Source organism: Prosopis cineraria, unplaced genomic scaffold (assembly GCF_029017545.1).
Source record: "Prosopis cineraria cultivar Desert tree isolate PC_DT_omini unplaced genomic scaffold, ASM2901754v1 PC11, whole genome shotgun sequence".
NCBI lineage: Eukaryota > Viridiplantae > Streptophyta > Magnoliopsida > Fabales > Fabaceae > Prosopis > Prosopis cineraria.
The window spans coordinates 11,663,705-11,682,461 of NW_026555342.1; the positions used below are offsets into that span (position 1 = coordinate 11,663,705).

General features: G+C 28.8%; 2 protein-coding genes across 6 annotated transcripts; both read left to right on the forward strand.

The window, feature by feature from the left end:
* Positions 1-2,854: 2,854 nt before the first annotated feature.
* On the forward strand, positions 2,855-10,508 carry LOC129285595 (beta-glucosidase 46-like). The gene is made up of 12 exons (XM_054921343.1): positions 2,855-3,035; positions 3,169-3,235; positions 6,467-6,525; positions 7,194-7,269; positions 8,045-8,119; positions 8,273-8,360; positions 8,542-8,794; positions 8,878-8,993; positions 9,093-9,348; positions 9,511-9,610; positions 9,688-9,796; positions 10,006-10,508. Exons 1-12 carry the CDS (start codon positions 2,865-2,867, stop codon positions 10,232-10,234), a joined length of 1,599 nt encoding a protein of 532 aa, XP_054777318.1. The 5' UTR covers positions 2,855-2,864; the 3' UTR covers positions 10,235-10,508.
* Positions 10,509-14,060: 3,552 nt separating this feature from the next.
* Positions 14,061-18,743, forward strand: LOC129285593 (beta-glucosidase 46-like). Of its 5 annotated transcripts, none has more exons than XM_054921338.1 (12): positions 14,061-14,236; positions 14,346-14,412; positions 15,072-15,130; positions 15,595-15,670; positions 16,222-16,296; positions 16,550-16,637; positions 16,948-17,200; positions 17,334-17,449; positions 17,552-17,807; positions 17,924-18,023; positions 18,100-18,208; positions 18,358-18,743. In XM_054921338.1, exons 1-12 carry the CDS (start codon positions 14,081-14,083, stop codon positions 18,647-18,649), a joined length of 1,647 nt encoding a protein of 548 aa, XP_054777313.1. In that variant the 5' UTR covers positions 14,061-14,080; the 3' UTR covers positions 18,650-18,743. The 5 variants fall into 5 exon arrangements, with proteins under 5 accessions (XP_054777313.1, XP_054777314.1, XP_054777315.1 ...); XM_054921339.1 differs by having other exon boundaries at positions 16,550-16,607; XM_054921340.1 differs by lacking the exon at positions 16,222-16,296.
* Positions 18,744-18,757: the final 14 nt, after the last annotated feature.

The following is an 18,757-nucleotide window of genomic DNA, read 5'->3' on the forward strand; positions in this document are numbered from 1 at the left end:
TATAGAAGATTGATGACATGCAAAGCTGACTATTATATTTTCTCTTTGTAGGATATAACTTTGTATGTTTTATTCATCCTATTGTTGTTGCCATACTTTTCCACTTGTATGCATTATAAAATAAAATGAAGTTGCTATTTTTCTTACTTTATTTTTATATAATTTTAAAAAAATCCCAAGTCTATTACACACAACAAAGCACGTGTTGTTTTTTCTCATATATTATTCTATAGATTGATTTATTTGTGAAGGAAATATCCTTTAATTTATATGAAAAGCATATTCTTTTTATATGCCTTAGGAAAGGCACTGGACCACCCATTAAATTTGTTTAAGTAGAATTGACGCTATAATTTTAACTTTTTTTTTCACTTCTATTTTCATTTTAATCACTTATATCTCTTTACATTTATCTTGTCCTTGGTAGGTTTATAATGAGATATAAATAACTATTTTTTAATATTTTTTTAAAGATAACTATTGTTTTCTCTTATAAATTGTATTATACTAAATTATATTTGCCTCTTGTGCATTGCGAATTCTCATTTGATATATTGGGTACCTTTTGTGATACTCTTTCACTTTTTTTACACGCAGTTGTTGTTAGTTTATAGATTTTATATATGATTTTACATATTTGATGGAAGGAAATGGTTCCATTGTTTCTTTTTACTATAAGTTGTAGCTTGTAATTGTAATTTGTAATTATTTTTTAATGAAATAGATTGTAATTTTAATTTGTTATTCCTTTTTATTTGTGGATTATGTGTTTTCTTAACTTCACTATTCAAAGATTGCATTTTCTTTGATTCAAATGTTCCAAATATGAGGACTTCCCTTTGTTATATGTATTATATTCAAATATGTGAGGTATGTTAGTTTATTTTTGAGGTCCCTTTGTTCCAAATGCTCTAGATGCTGTTAAATGTATCAAAATTTGAATATTATATATTTACTTTAAAAGTTATTTTAAACATTAGTAAGTTAAATTTAAAAGTTATTCACTTAATAATATTTTAAATTTTACGTTTTTATTAAGTATTATTATTTATTTAAATAATATTTTATTATCTTAACATTCCATTTGTTGCATAGGAGGTTAGCACCGACGTGCTTATTACTAGAGAAGATCTAGGCCATTTAGATTTTTAATATGAATAGTCCAAATTTTTTTAATTTTAATTTCAATTTTATAAAAATAAAATATATAAATTTTTTTTATAAATATATTCATCATCAATCTGAATAGTATTGATTGAATTTAAATGATTCAATTTAATATCATAATTTTCATAAATTGACTATCTAGATATATTTTAGACAATCTAGATTCAATATTAATTTTTTATCTGCAAGGTTTAGATTCAAAGTTTTTATTTTACATTTATTAAAATAAAAAATTATTAAAAAATCTAAAATTAAATCTATCTTATCCAGAATACATCTAGATAATCAATTTACAAAATTTATAATATTAAATTGAATCAATACTATCCAGATTGATGAAAAATATATTTATCAAAAATTTTATAAATTTTATTTTTATAAAATTAAAATTTTAAAAAATATGAATCTTCCCTGATAATGAGTACGTCGTACTGAAACCAGACTCGTGTTTCAGAAGCCATGTTCCAGTATGAGATTATAATGCTGCATAATGCACCCTATGAGGCCCGTCTTTTCATCATTTGCCCTCTCTCGCGTGTCCAACAATTTTGCTATAAGGAAACGTTTGGGACAAAAGTAATAAATATATTCTTTCTCTATTTAAAAATATAAAATATTTTTTTAAAAAATTATATATTTAAAAATATAAAATATTTTTAATATTTTGAGGTGAAATTATTTTTTTTAAAAATATCACTATTGATAATCACTTTATATTTATTATAGAGTATTTAATAAGGATAAATATAAAAAAATAGGGTTCGTTAAAAAGTAAATAACTATTTTATTAAGGGTAAGATTGAATTAAAAATATTTTATATTTTTAAATAAAAGAAATACATCAAAAATATAAAACAATAAAACAATAAAAAAAAACACAAAAGTATTGAAACACATTAAGGAAGCAGGCGTAATAAAATGGGATGACATAGGCTAGACTAGAAACAAAAGCTTTGACGGGAGAGGTAATTAGTTAGATGTGGTTGGGATTTAAAAATTTTAATTTATAATTTTTTTAAAAATATATATTTCAAAAAGTGAGTGTTAGAAGATTATCTTTATTTTAAATATTATATTTATTAAAACAAAATTTTTAAAAAATTAGAGAGAATGACATTTAAGGCTATCTAAAATGAATTTATAGCAATAAATGCCCAATAAATTTTGCAACAGATATTTGCATTGTGAAAACGTATATGTTATTTTAAAAAGTGAACCTTAACTAGTTAAATTTCTAAGGAAATAAATGCTAACAAAAAAATGCAAGTTAAAATTCAGCTTTTAATAATAAGATATAAGTATTTTCACAAGACAATATCTAATGCAAAATTTATAGACTCTTATTCTGATAAATTTTTTTGAGAGAGCCTTAAATGTCATTCTCTCCAAAAAAATTAATATTAAATTTGCATTATCTATAATATGTTTAAATAGTTAATTTATAAAAATTATATTAGCTTTAGTATTAAATGGACCGTCCATATTTAATATGTAACAGATTGGTAGTAAACAAATTTATTAAAATTTTTATAATTAAATTTTCATTTTAATAAATACAAAATAAAAATTAAAAAAATTAATTATGTACGGTCAAGATTTATTATGATTGTCAGCTGGGTCCCCATTCTCGTGCTATTTATATTCATGAACAAAGCAGCCATTGTCGAACAAGAAGGAGAAGAAGAAGGCATATACTAATGGGGATAGCGTGGGAATTGGTGAAAAGAGCAGTGCTAGTGCACATGCTGTTGCTTCCTCTGCTCTCTTCAAATGATCATAAAGCAATCTCAGTTCTTTGCTTTCATCATTCTTCTCACAATAATTTCCCCAACCACTTTCTCTTTGGCACTGCTTCCTCTTCTTACCAGGTTCTTCCTTCTCCTTTCTTTCTCTCATCTATACAATCGTGCGCTTCATTGCTCCTCACATCCTCAAGTCTTTTTTTTTTTTTTTATCACTTTGTGTCTCTCTCACGTTTTTCTTGCTCGATCGGCTATTCAGTATGAGGGAGCATACTTGACTGATGGCAAAGGACTCAGCAATTGGGATATTTTCTCTCACATTCCAGGTACTTTCAGCTCTATCTGATACAACATATTCAAAATACACACAATTTTCGCTCAAGTTAGATATTTATTAAATTACATTAGAGGTAAACATTTATCAAAAAATTAAATGCTAAATAATGAGGCTTTTAATTTTTGTTGTTATTAAATTTTTTTATCCTTTATTAGATAGAATTCATTTATAGTAGAGAAACAGTTAAAAAATTTATTGTTGAAATTATTGCTTCCTCCATTCTTAAATTATTGAAATTTAATAACATAATAGTATATAAAAAAAATTGGAGTTAAATAAACTTTTTAATGGATAAAATGCTTTACCACCAAAGTTGACATAACTGTTAGGACTTTTGTCACTCAAATAAATAGTTAAAGGTTCAAACTCCAATTCATCTATATGTTTTAATTTAGTTAGGACTTGACAAATATTCTCCAAGACAGAGCCTACTTTTTATATTAATAAAAAATGAAAAAATGATATTTTTTTGTTTTTTTATCTTTTGAAGGATGGGCAATTGTAATTTGGGAGAATATAAGTGAAAGACATATCAAATAATTTAATATAAAGCAAGGATTTCTAACAAGTAAATATTAATAATTAATAATTAATAAAAAATTTAAATTTTGACAAGCATCCAATTCATTCAAATTCTTGTCTGATATTAAATTTTTTAAATGATCCTTCATGCATAATTTGTTTTTTAATTCCTTGAAGAGAAAATAATAATATTTAAAATTATTATGTCTAATTTTTTCCTTCCTTGTGGGACAAATTGCTCCTCCATCCCACAAGCTACTAACTAGGTCGGTGCCCACTGCCCAAGATAAGCATGAGTGTATGACATGACTCTTTCCAACGAACCTAACAAACCTCTATTATTACTAGTATTTTCTTTATATTCTCTCTCATCTTAATTGTATATACTTAGAACTTCTTTATAAATAATTTTTATCAATTTTATTAATATTAATAAAATAAATAAAAATATAAAAAATTTTAAATATACTCTATATATAATAAATTTAAAAAATAATAGTATGTTATTTTTTTATAAAAAATAATTTTAAAAATAAATTTTAAATATTACTCAAAAAGTTATACCTAAATTTATGAATAAAATTTAATAAATTTTTTAAAATATGTTTTATAAATGAGATGGAAGAAAATATATATAAATCATTTTAGTTTGATTTGAAATACTCCCTCATATTCATTCAACTAAAAAAAATCTCTTCTATTTCTTCTATTTTTATTATAATATTTTTTAAAATATTTCATTAAACAAATTTTATTTTTATTTTTATTTAAATAAAAAATTTTAAATTTATATTATATTTTCCTCATGATTAATAAAATGTAAATAATATTAAAAAAATTTAATTAATATTTTATATTAAAGTCCAATTGTTTTTTCTGCAAGGCGTGGTATGATAAGAAAGATAGGAGGGAGTACAATGTTTCTTTCCCTCTTGCCCTTTACATTAAATTTTTCTTTCCTATAACACCCCTAATCATTAAATAGCATGGATAATTTTTTAAAAAGTCGCATTTTTAGACATTACTTACAAATAATTAATTTACCTGCTTTTTGTCAATTTTACGAATTAATTAAGAGAAGGTTGTATTTTGGATTGAAGGGACGAGGGAGTGTATATATTTGAAGCTTCATGCATCCATATGTATGAGTTTCACTGCAACCTATGGAATTTTTATGTCCTAACAATTATGGAATTTTTAAATTTAAATTTTAAATTTTAAAAAATTAATAATTAATAATTAATAAAAAAATTTAAATTTTGAAAAGCATCCAATTCATTCAAATTCTTGTCCGATATTACATTTTTTAAATGGTCCTTTATACAATTTTTTTTGGTAATTTCTTGAAGAGAAAAAAATAATATTTAAAATTATTATGTCTAAATTTTTCCTTCCTTGTGGGACAAATTGCCCCTCCATGCCACAAGCTACTACCTAGATCGGTCCCCGCTGCCCAGGATGAGTATGACATGACTCTTTCTAACGAACCTAACAAACTTCTATCATTGCTAGTGTTTCTTTTACATTCTCTCTCATCTTAAATATATATATTCCTCATATATTTTTAATAAATTATTTTTATCAATTTTAACAATATCAATATAAAAAATAAAATAAATAAAAGTGTGAAAAATTTTACTCCCTTCATTAAAAGATAGAAAATATTTTTTAAAAATTTATATATCTAAAAATATAAAATATTTTTAAGTCTTTTAAAGTATAATCATTGTTTTTTTTAAAAAAGTGCCTCTATTAATAATGACTTTATATTTATTATAGGATGTTTAATAGGGATAAATATGAAAAGATAACATTAATTAAAAAGTAGGTAACTATTTTATTGAGAAATGATATTCAGTTAAAAATAACTTACATTTTTTAACGAAAAAAGTAATTATGTTTCATGCATAACAAATTTAAAGGGTAATATTATATTATTTTTTTATGAAGGATAATTTTAAAAATATCTTTTAAATATTATTTAAAAGATCATACCATAATTTATAAATGAGATTAAATAAACCTTTTAAAATATGCCTTATAATTCTGACTGAAAAAAATATATAAATCATTTTAGTTTGATTTGAAATAATACTCCCTTATATTTGTCAACTAAACAAAAAAAATTTCCTTATATTTCTTCAATTTTTATTACAATATATTTTTAAATATTTCATTAAATAAATTTTTATTTTTATTTAAATAGAAATTTTTAAAGTTATATTATATTTTCCTCATAGTTAATATTTTATATTAAAGTCCAAAAAATTTTTCTACAAGGCGTGGTACGATAAAAGAGATAGGAGGGAGTATAATGTTTCTTTCCCTCTTGCCCTTTAGAATTAAATTTTTCTTCCCTATAACACCCTTAATCATTAAATAGCATGGATAATTTTTTAAAAAAAGTCGCATTTTTTAGATATTACTTACAAATAATTAATTTACCTGCTTTTTGTCAATTTTACGAATTAATTAAGAGAAGGTTGTATTTTGGATTGAAGGGACAAGGGAGTGTATATATTTGAAACTTCATGCATCCATATGTATGAGTTTCACTGCAACCTACTTGAACAATGTTCTCTTCTCATTGTTATCATTCAAATTAAAGACCTCAACTTTCCCTTTCTCTTTAGCCTTTACTTTGGCTTCAAGTATTTTCTGTCATTATGTTATTTCATTTTATTGTCAATTATTGCAGGCAAAATAATTGATGGCAGTAATGGGGACATTGCAGTTGACCATTATCATCGCTACCTGGTATTCTCTCTCCATCCCCTGCATATGGCGTGAATCACGCGTGATGTTTAATTTCTTTTATATTGAAAGATAAATAATTTATGGCTTCGTTTGATATAATAAAATAGCTTTTGATAGAATTAAAATTAAAATTAAAATTAAATTTTAATATTGTGTTTGATATGAAGATAAAATCATGATATAATTTTAATAAGTATACATATTTAAAATAAAAAAATTAAAACACTCTTTATTTTATTTTTTAATGAAAAACTTAACAATTAAAAAAAAAAAAACATACTTTTAAAGCTCAAAATATTCTTTATTTTATTATTTTTTAATGACATATAAGTCAATTTATGTTGAGTTTGCCAGTTTCATGACTTTTACAATGGAATTGGATTCCATCAATTTTGATGGAATCAAAATCAAATTCTTTCAAAAAAGTAATTCCAACATATCAAACAAGTCAACTAAACAATTTCATGTTTGATTACATTTCTCTAATCACAATTCTAAAATATCAAATATGGCTTATATGTTATTGTATATCCAAGTATTAATCAAAAGCAAGAGGACTTGCTTCTCCTGATGCAGAGATGGAATCACTGAGATTAGATTTAGTTTATTAATTAATAACACCACATGTAATATGTGATTCAAAATTTATTTGTGAATCAAATTAACAGGAGGATATTGAGCTGATGGATGCACTCAAAGTCAACAGCTATCGATTCTCCCTCTCTTGGGCAAGAATTTTACCAAGTATGTATGCTTCTCTGTCGTTTCAGTTCAATTAATATATATTTGTATTTGTAATTTCAAATACTTGAGAATGATGAAATTTTTAAATCAAATTAATGCAATGTTTACACAAAAAAAAGTAGTTTGATTCCCACGGTGCCATAAAAAATTGTTCTGCCAGTTTGCTGTTTTAGCATTTTTCTAAATAAAATTTACATCAATTGAACTAGTGAGATCTAAAAAGAAAAGAAAAGAAAGGTGAAAGTGTATATTTGATCCTCTAATTATATATAAAGTTTTATTTTATTCTCTTAATTTTACAAAGCATATTTTTCAGTCCCCTAACCCTAGTTTTGCAAAGCATATTTTATTCTTTGAAATGATAATTATTTTTGTGTCAATTATTATTATTTTTTTAAAATAATTAAACTTAACATGTCAACATTTGAAAATATTTTATCAATATTTAAAAGTGTAATGTAAAAATTAATTTTTTTATGAAACTAATGGTATTAGAATTAAATGACTAAAAATACATTTTTTAAAATTGAAAAATCAAAAATAAAATTTGTATAAATTCAAAGTACTAAAAGTTTTATTTTAATTGAAAAGAAATAAAGCACACCTTTGTTTTTGGGACATGAGAAGTAGGTTAGGTCGACAGTAAAAGTTATCGAGGACAAAGCATAAACCTTTTTCAATTAACTTGTTACATAGGCATCCACAGCATTGCACACTTTAGCAAATGTAAATTTAGATTCCAATTAAATAAATTAAATAATATTATTTGGAACAGAAGGGAGATTCGGAGCAGTCAACATGGGCGGCATCCACTTCTATAACAGATTAATCGATGCTCTTCTGCGGAAAGGTTTAATTTAGTTTCTTTTTTTTTTTTTTTGTTTTTTTATGACATGAAAGGTTTAGTTTCTACTTTCAATCTTCAATTTCTTTCAAAAGAGCACAATCTGCGAAGGAATAAAGAAAGCTAATGAGTCCATTTCTTGGACTGGGAAACTTACAGGGATCCAACCCTTTGTGACTCTGACTCACTTTGACATGCCTCAAGAGCTCCAGGATAAGTATGGAGGTTGGCTTAGTCCTCAATCCCAGTAAGCAATTATTATTATTTTCCCCTCTTCATAGATTATTAAAGGAACTTAACGCGTGTAAGTTTTAGATATGTAATCTCAGTGAAACATGTAGTGTGATTTTTCTGAGGACAAGTGCAAGTCTCATATGTAGTAACAGTATATTGATCCAGAACCAAACTATACTCGCATTGATGTGCAGGGAAGAATTTGCATTTTACGCAGAAATTTGTTTCAAATGGTTCGGAGACAGAGTAAAGTACTGGACTACCTTCAATGAGCCAAATCTGCAAGTTTCATTCGGTTACCGTACAGGAAATTATCCGCCAGGTAGATGCTCTAAACCATTTGGAGATTGCATTGAAGGAGACTCTGAATCTGAGCCCTTCATAGCAGCCCATAACATTATCCTCTCCCATGCTTCTGCTGTTGATGTCTATAGATCCAAGTACCAGGTAATAGTGACTACCGAGTCATCTTATTGAGTCTGTACAGCTAGATGATTGTGTAATAACTGTGTTGTGGATGAAACACCTAGAGGGAACAAAAGGGGAGAATTGGCATAGTCTTACCAGCCTCGTGGTATGAACCTATCAGCAATTCTACAGCCGACAAAATGGCCTCTGAAAGAGCACAATCATTCACTTTTAATTGGTGTGTTCATTTAATCTCTTTCAATTTTGTTCAGTTCATTCAGCCCCATCACAAAGCAGCCATGAGATGTGCCATCCACAAATACTTATCGTGATGCAGGTTCTTGGACCCAATTATCTTTGGAAAGTACCCTTCTGAGATGGAGAAAATTCTGGGGACTATCTTGCCCAAATTTTCCAGCACTGAAATGATAAAACTCAATAAAGGATTGGATTTCCTAGGCATGAATTACTATACCAGTTACTATGTCCAAGACTGCATTTCCTCAAAATGTGAACCTGGAACTGGAGTCACTAGAACAGAGGGTTTGTACCTAAGAAGTACAGAGAAAAATGGTGTGCCCATTGGAGAACCTGTAAGTAGCCTCAACTCTATGATGATCATTCCATTTTCCCTTGCAAAATATTATTATTTAGGCTTAGAGTGAATCCATTACATAATCAAAATGAAATTCCATTGAACATGTATTCACTACAACAAAACAGTGGTTTTCTCTGAAGAATTTACTATCATGCAGACCCCAATTGGTTGGTATAGTTACCCACAAGGCATGGAAAAAGTTATCACATACGCGAAAGACAGATACAACAACATTCCAATGTTCATAACAGAAAATGGTGAGGGAAAAATGAAGCAGTTATTTAGTTTAATCCTGTCTCTGTGCATTTATCAACAATCTAAACCATTTTTTTAGGCTATGCTGAAAAGAATAATCAAAATTCCACCTTGGAAGAACATGTTAATGACGTAAAGAGAATGAAGTTCTTGGAAGATCACTTGGATGCCCTTCTTTCAGCAATAAGGTAAGAATATTAAATAAACAAAAACATTAATGTCAAGCAGATCATTAGGATACACTTTTCTTGTTCATTATACTCTGCCATTACATTTACTATAAATTTGTCTGACGAAATGTTGATATTTGCATTAAGACTAATGAAACACCGACGCATAAACATCTAAATTATGGTTGTTTTTTCTGTTCTTTCATTCTCTCTTACCATGTGATCAGGAAGGGAGCAGATGTGAGAGGATATTTTGTCTGGTCCTTGCTTGACAACTTTTCGTGGATACGTGGCTATACAAGAAGATTCGGTCTATACCATGTTGATTATTCTACCCTGAAGAGAACTCAAAGATTATCAGCACGTTGGTATAAACAATTCATTACCAACCAAACAATAACAAAGGCTTCTAGGCCGGAACATGAGAGGGGGCAAGAAAATCAGTACAGGCTTTAGCCGGCCAAGCTTAAATCATTCATTTATAGCAGAGCCTGATCAGGTTCAGTTCAAGCTTAAATCGGAGGGAGTATTGAATTCAGGAATCACTGGCACAGAAACATATGATACTACACTTAACACCCTCTGTTGTCTTCTCCTTTTCATTGTATTGTGGAACCCGTGAATAACCTCAAACCCTATCATCTCCAACCTTTAGGTTGCATTTAGATGTTTGGATTTAGGTTGAGAATTTAAATTTGAAATATCACATTTAAAATTCATAAATTATAAATTTTTTGTTGGAATGATATAAAAATTTTAAATTAGAATATTAAAACCTTTTGTTTGAATCTTAAGTAAAATTTTAAATTTTATATTTAAATTTAAAGGCAACTTAGATGTCAATAATCCCGTCTTAACTGGGACAAGACCGCCAACATTGAACGAGACTGACCACCAACTTCAACGGGACTAGACTTAAATGCTAATCGGGACTAGACTATCAATTTCCATAGGATTTGATTGTTGATGTTGACTAAAATCAAACTGTCAACAAGGACCAAACAACTGACTTCCAGTAAAACCGAATTGCCGACACTAGCAAAGACTAGACATCTAGTGCTGACCATGACAGGATTACAAACTAAAACCGAATCGTCAAGGCTAACCAGGACAAGGGTGAAAATAGGTTAGGTGGAGTTGCAATTTGGCTAAATAGGCCGAGCCTATATAAGGTTTTTCTCACAACTCAAGTCTGAGCTTATCTAAAACTTAACCTGACCTCAAAGTCTATTTGAAAGTCTACTTAAAAGTAAACCCTTTAAATAAGCTCACATTTTAATTTTAAATATCTCAAATATACTTTAGGACTGTTAGTGTAAATATATAACCTAATTTATCAATTATAATATATAATAATTGAAATAACTTACTAACTACAATACAATAAAGTAATAACATTAAAATTAATATAAAAGTAAAATCTAATTGAAAATATAACTAGAAATAAAAAAGAATAAATTGATTGAAAACCAAATGGTGAAACTGATGTGTGTGATATATATGTAAACTGATGTCCCGATTGAAGTCGGCGATTTAGTCTCAGTCAACGCTAATGGTCTTATCCTAGTTTTAGTTTGTCATCTTGTCTCGATAAAAGTTAGCCATCGGTCCCAGTCAATGTTGATGGTCCAGTCCCAGTCAAAGTTTGCCATCCTGTGGTGGTCGGTGCCGACAGTCCGATCTCGCTTGTCATCGATGGTCCAATCCCGATGATGCCAATCAATGAATGAACGAACGCAAAGGAAGAGAGAAGCTTCATTAAAATTTAAAATAATAGGAGTTTATAAATGATTTGAAATTATAAAAGGATTGAAGCATGATTTGGATTCGAGTTAAATAAAAATCTTTACATTTTTAATGACCCAAATAATGGACATACATCTAAACATAACACTAAGGCATTCTTATATAGAATAAGGACTAGAGGAAGTAATTTACAGAAAAAAAGCTGTGTCTTGCATTCCAAACAGACAATATTTTTAGTTAGACGTGAATGATATATGCTCTAATTATCAATAGCAAAATTTAATTGGCCCAACATATGAAAATGCGTGAGTAGAACCACATGAAGTAGGTTTTTGTATTTCTGTAAGAGTTTGAGATTCGAAAGCCGAATATCACTTGTTTAAATTAAATAATAATTTGACCTCTACAGCATAAACCAACTTGATTTACCAAAAGAAATTTAAACAGCAAATTGAATATGTAAAGGTCAAAATTATTTAAAACTAGATAAATGATTTTAGAAAAAATTAAAGAATAAAATAAATGATTCTACAAAAAACATAAGAATTAAATGGTTTGAAATAAAAGTTTTAATAAAAATTATCACTCATAATATTTAAGTTATTATTATTTTTTGTAATGATATTTAAGTTATTCTAAAATATTAATCATCTCTCACTACCCGTTGTTCTAAATTTTAATTGTCTCATTATCAACTTTACACCCTAATACATTAAATCTAAAGTCTTATATGCAAGTCCAACTATACTCACTCTTCTCCCTACACCCAGCCTTTTGCCTAGATTTTAGGTGAATGTCATGTCTCTCTTCCTCTTCTCATATTCTTTTTTCAATCAATGAATTCAAAACTAACATATCAGTGAAGCAAATCAAAACTCAATCCACATTTGCATGAGGTCATGAGATATTACAAAATTGAAGAGGGACAATTGTCCACCCTCAAATATAAGTAGCCATGTTTATGTGTGTGAGGATATGCCATCTTATTTAAAGTGTTGGGTTTACATGATACCCTCTCCATATCAAATTATAAGACAATTATGGAAGTATTTCATTGTTTCAAAATATAAAATAATTTAATAAAAATAAGATGTTATTAATAATAATTTTTTCAATATTATCTTCTAAGTGGAGAGAGAATTGAAATAATTATAGTGTAAATTTAAAGTTATATTAAGTGAAAGACATTTTTAAAAATTTTTATTTTTATTTTGAAAATATAAGTTTATAAAGGGTCATTATTAAACTTTATTTGTATGTATATGTCTACTCTCAACTCAAATTGTCTTATACTTTTATAATTTGGGACCGTACTATGCAAATTGTTAGGTTGTTTGCAATTTGATGCCTACAAATTAAAATAAGCATGCTAAGCCTAAATAATTAGACCATGAATCCAATGTCTTTGTATTTTTAGTTATTTATTTTTTAACGGTATTTACGTGAATAAAAATTCTCAGTGTTTTTCTGGGGGCGAGTCATCATCAGTTGCGGTGCAAGCAGATAATTTGTGGAAGTAATTGCCAAAGCTGGGAGGTGTAAACGTAATGGATGTGATTCAAGTCAAAGTCAGCGGTTATCGATTCCCAATTTTGTTGGACAAAAGATCTGATATCCGAATAAGAGAGATTTGAATTGGCTAAAAAAAGAATAAGAGATATTTGAAAGTGACGTATAATGTTAAAATAGGAACATTTCATAATTTCATTTCAGAGAGGTAACTTCAATAAATAGTTCATCCGGTTATTGGAGTCATTTTCCAAAACAATTTTAAGATTTTTTTTCTTAGTTTATTATTTTCCCTGTGATTTTATGATATCTTAAGGACACATATACATTGCAAGGGCTTAATAGTTATATTTTTTTAATACTCAAACTCAAGATTTTCGTTTAAATTAGAACAATTTCAATTGATCTAAGTACTTGGTAATTGATTTAATTTTTATTTTAAAACTCTTATAAGAAAATACTTCCCAATCCTAAAGGTAGAAAATTGTTAATTCACTAACATAGATTAAGAAAATTAGGTAAGATAGTCATTTATTTTAAAAATGTATGTTAGTTTTTTTCCAAATACCCCATTCAATCATTTACATTTAATTTTTTCTTATTAATTGTATATAATCAATCAAAAAAGAATAATTAATGAGGGAGACAAAAGAGGTTGAGTATACATTGTCAAGTGATTATAATTCTAATATCTCTACCTCATTTTTTAAAAAGAGAGGAAAAAAAAAGATTGCATTGATAAAAATTAGAATGACAGAAATTTGATTAAATCACAGAAGCCCAGCGAAGATGTCTACCCTTGATTGAAAATGAAGATCTACTCTCTGCCCCACCTGAAAAGGAAAGAAAAAATAATGTCACATCACATAAAATATCATTTGCACGCAACAACTAACAAACCCCTTATAATTGTCTTGTAATCTTGTTGGTTAAGAAATAAAAAGCTATAAAAATATATATATATATATATATATATAATTTTCTTATGCGACGTCTCTATATATACACAAACAAGCTTGTTGCTCAACACATGAAGGAGGCATTATAATGGGGATCTGGGAATTGCTGAGAGGTGTGCTTGTGCTGATAATATTGCTTCCTCAGCTTTCATCAAACGACAATGTCGTGTTAGCTTTTTCCAGTACTCTTCATTCTTCTTTCCCCACCAACTTTCTCTTTGGCACTGCTTCTTCTTCTTACCAGGTTCACTATATTATTTTCCTTCTTTCTCTGATCTAATTAGCATGCTTCTGCAGAATTAGCTTGAATGCATTTTTCACTTTGTCAAGCTTTTTCCTTCTTTAATTTACAGTATGAGGGAGCTTTCTTGAGTGATAGCAAAGGACTCAGCAACTGGGATGTCTTCTCTCACATTCCAGGTCCCATTAAATTTACACTTGTCTATATATTTGGAGCTCTGATGCACCAAACATACTCCAAGTCAAGCAAAGCACAATCTGTATTCGTTTACTAATTTTATTTTATCACTCCATTCGATCCGAGACCTCCGTATGAGATCATGACTAATACTTCTTCTGTGGTTGAAACTTGAAACTCCATTCATGCGTCCAAATGAGTTTCCTTCCGAGCTATTCATTCAGTTGGAGGCTGAACAACTACGTACAACGCTCTCTTTTTCTTATATTTGAATTCTATGAGACTAAGTTCACTAATTTAATAAGTGTCTTAATTATAACTAATAGACTTTATCAATGTTTAAAAATTATTAAGATATATTTCTCTCAAAAAATATAAAACAATCCTCAAGATCATAGCACTCATCATATATATTGTCTCTTGCAAAAATTTTGAAATTTAGTACTTTTTGAATATTACATAAAATAAACAGTTCTCGTCATGTTAACTGAAACATTTTTTGAATGAGTGAAATTAAAGATACTCGTTGGATCCAAATTCTTCTTGCTGTTACAATTTGCTTAATTTTATAATCCTCTTTCGTTCAAAGACCTCAACTTTCCCTTATCTTTCATTATATTATTGTTATAAATTATAATTATTTCATTATCAATTATTGCAGGCAAAATAATTGATGCAAGTAATGGGGACGTTGCGGTGGACCATTATCATCGCTACCTGGTAATCTATATTTAATTACATGCATCAGTTAATTATACATCCCATGTGTGAGATATTTAAAAAGAAAAGTATGTTATATTGTATTTGGCATGTGACAAAGTGATTTGAGAAAATTATTCACACCCCAAAAATTATTTACTCTTAAATACCCCAAGTTTCATAAACTATTTATTCTTAAGGACAAGGTTCAAATATTTACACTCATACTACGAAATTTACAAACATTCGTCAAACACTTAACACTTAAAAGTCCGAGGAGTTTAGTAAATAGTTTTTAAATTTGGTCTTTGCGATTAATTTTTTTCAAGTGATTCTGTTTGAAACAAAACTTCCCATGTTTATGAGAAAAAAAAACTTTCTTGTTCTTTTATTCTCTTTCCTATTTTCATGTTTAGATCAAACGAGCACTTAATTTAATAATTAAATGTCAAAAAAAATTATTTAACTGCGATTCAAGCTAACAGGAAGATATTGAGCTGATGGATGCAATCAAAGTCAACAGCTATCGGTTCTCTCTCTCTTGGGCAAGAATTTTACCAAGTATGCTTCTTATATGTATTGATAGAAGAATTATAAATAAGGACTTTTGAAAAATATGAAAGATCCTTTATAACTGAAATATCAATATTTTACAACTAAAATTTCATGAATTTATAACTCAAAAGTTTTTATTATAAATTAATTTTCTTACAAAGTCCTTATTTGTCATTCTCTCTGTATTGATAGTATACATTATTATTTAACTTTTCATTTAATTTTTATATAATTTTAATAGTTTAAACTTTTACAGTTGAATTTCTATCCTGTTGAAAAAATTAATTTGATCCCTACCATAGTGCATACTAGAAAAGCTTATTACGATAGAGTGCTATTTTATTACTCTAAATAGGCATCATCTAAACCCATGACAGCTGACGGGACTTTTGCAGTATTAGGATATTAATTGAGATGGCACAATTTAGAAACCAATAGAGTAATTAAACCATAATTAGCAGAAAATGAGGTTTTTAAACGAAACAAATAATCTAGTCTCAGTCTCACAACTACATGTAAAATTTAGATACTAATTATGAATATATGATGTTGAACAGAAGGGAGATTTGGAGAGGTCAATTTGGCTGGCGTTGACTTCTATAACAGACTAATAGATGCTCTTCTGCTCAAAGGTTTAGTTTCCATGTCTAACATCCTAATACGTCTATATATATATATATATATATATATATATGTTATCAAACGCATAATAAATAACGCTATTTATAAAACATGAATAATGCAGCAAGTCTCAGACTCGGTATCAAATAAAAACCCCACAGTCAAGTTTTCTTTCAAAAGAGCAAGAGGCTATGAAAGAGGAAAGAAAACAGATGGGCCAATTTCCTGACATGTGTTTTTTTGTTTGGACTGTTCAACTTACAGGAATCCAACCTTTTGTGACTCTCACTCACTTTGACATGCCTCAAGAGCTCGAGAGCAAGTATGGAGGCTGGCTTAGTCCCCAATCACAGTGAGCAATTTAGTTTTTAAAAAAAAATAATTAAAGAGATTGTTATAATGGAACTCAAGTTTAAGTAATCATAAACACACACACACACACACCCCTCAATATTTATCTGAGCATGTGTATTTTAATCCAAAATCAATTTGGTCCTGTGATATAGAATTCCTCGTTCACCTTCCATATACGATCCGTTATGTTAGCAATAAAATAATATTTTTGCTCTTAGTTAAGAGTAATAGTCATGAAAATGGAAGTAGTGTCTATGTTGCATATTACATAACCAATAAGGATCACATGTTGTGTGTTTGATGTGCAGGGAAGATTTTGAATTTTATGCAGAACTTTGCTTTAAATTGTTTGGAGACAGAGTGAAGCACTGGACTACCTTTAATGAGCCGAATCTACAAGTTTCATTCAGTTACCGCTCTGGAAATTTCCCACCAAGTAGATGCTCTAAACCATTTGGAGATTGCATTGAAGGAGACTCTGAATCTGAGCCCTTCGTGGCAGCCCATAACATTATCCTCTCTCATGCTGCTGCTGTTGATATCTATAGAACCAAGTACCAGGTAATAATGACTCTCAAGTCATCTCATTGAGTCTATTCTCTCTTTCCTAATCTTTTCTGGTCCATGGGACTATAGTTAACAAGTTTATAACTAGATGATTGTGTAACAACTGTGTTGTGGATGAAACATCAAGAGGGGACAAAAGGGGAGAATTGGCATAGTCTTACAAGCTGCGGGGTATGAACCTATAAGCAATTCTACAGCAGATAAAATGGCCAGTGAAAGAGCACAATCCTTCACTTTTAATTGGTATGTTCATTTACTATCTTTCAATTTTGTTCAATTCATTCAGCCCCATCACAAAGCAGCCACATGGGTTGTTCCATCCACAAACACTTCTTCATGATGCAGGTTCTTGGACCCAATCATATTCGGAAAGTACCCTGCTGAGATGGAGAAGATTCTGGGGACTATCTTGCCCAAATTTTCCAGCACTGAAATGATTAAACTCAACAAAGGATTGGATTTCATAGGCATCAATTACTATACCAGTTACTATGTTCAAGACTGCAGTTCCTCAACATGTGAACCTGGAACTGGAGTCACTAGAACAGAGGGTTTGTACCTAAGAAGTACAGAGAAAAATGGTTTGCCTATTGGAGAACCTGTAAGTAGCCTCAACTCTATAATCATGCTTTCATTTTCTCCTTTGAAGAAATTATTATTAGTTGGACCAAACCCATTGAACATGTCGATTTATAATCAATTAATGCCTTCATGCAGACCACAGTTGGTTGGTGTGTTTACCCAAGAGGCATGGAAAAAGTGATCACATATGTAAAAGACAGATACAACAATATTCCAATGTTCATTACAGAAAATGGTTAGGAAAAGTATAAGTATCTGTATAATTTAATCCAATTTCAGTGCATTTGTTTACGATCCAAACCATTTCTTAGGGTACGGTGAGACGGATCAGCCAAATTCCACCTTGGAAGAGCATATTAATGACGTTAAAAGAATGAAGTACATGAAAGATCACTTGAATACCCTGCTATCAGCAATAAGGTGAGAATATTCAATAAACAAAATCAGAAAGATAAATGTCAAGCATGTCATTCACATGGCCTTTTATGGTTCAATATAATTTGCCATTACATTTGCTATAAATTTGTCATATATTTATTTTCTTTCCTTCCCTCTTAACATGTGATCAGGAAAGGAGCAGATGTGAGGGGATACTTTGCCTGGTCTTTGCTTGACAACTTTGAGTGGACATATGGATATACAAGAAGATTCGGGCTATACCATGTTGATTATTCTACTCTGAAGAGAACTCAAAAATTATCAGCACGTTGGTATAAGCAATTCATTACAAAGCATAAAACAAAGGCTTTTAGGCCAGAACATGACAGAGAGCAAGAAAACCAGTACAGACAATTCAAGTTAGAAACTGAAGTTAAATCATTCATACCAAAGACCAATCAGCTTCGCTTCAATAATTTGTGACCTTTTCTCAATGTATCCATCTCCAAGCAGAATCTGTAAACTTAATTCTCTCTCCATAAACTATTATTTAAGTTCTAGAATCGCTTATGCTTTAGCTCACCCGTTCAA

Excerpts from the sequence above, each read along its gene's own strand:
- LOC129285595 (XM_054921343.1), top strand. The coding sequence starts at position 2,865 with ATGGGGATAGCGTGGGAATTGGTGAAAAGAGCAGTGCTAGTGCACATG. Across the intron at positions 3,036-3,168 it reads CTGCTTCCTCTTCTTACCAG|TATGAGGGAGCATACTTGAC; the intron begins GTTCTTCCTTCT and ends TCGGCTATTCAG. Across the intron at positions 8,795-8,877 it reads TCTATAGATCCAAGTACCAG|AGGGAACAAAAGGGGAGAAT; the intron begins GTAATAGTGACT and ends TGAAACACCTAG.
- LOC129285593 (XM_054921338.1), top strand. The coding sequence starts at position 14,081 with ATGGGGATCTGGGAATTGCTGAGAGGTGTGCTTGTGCTGATAATATTG. Across the intron at positions 17,808-17,923 it reads GTTTGCCTATTGGAGAACCT|ACCACAGTTGGTTGGTGTGT; the intron begins GTAAGTAGCCTC and ends GCCTTCATGCAG. Across the intron at positions 18,024-18,099 it reads AATGTTCATTACAGAAAATG|GGTACGGTGAGACGGATCAG; the intron begins GTTAGGAAAAGT and ends ACCATTTCTTAG.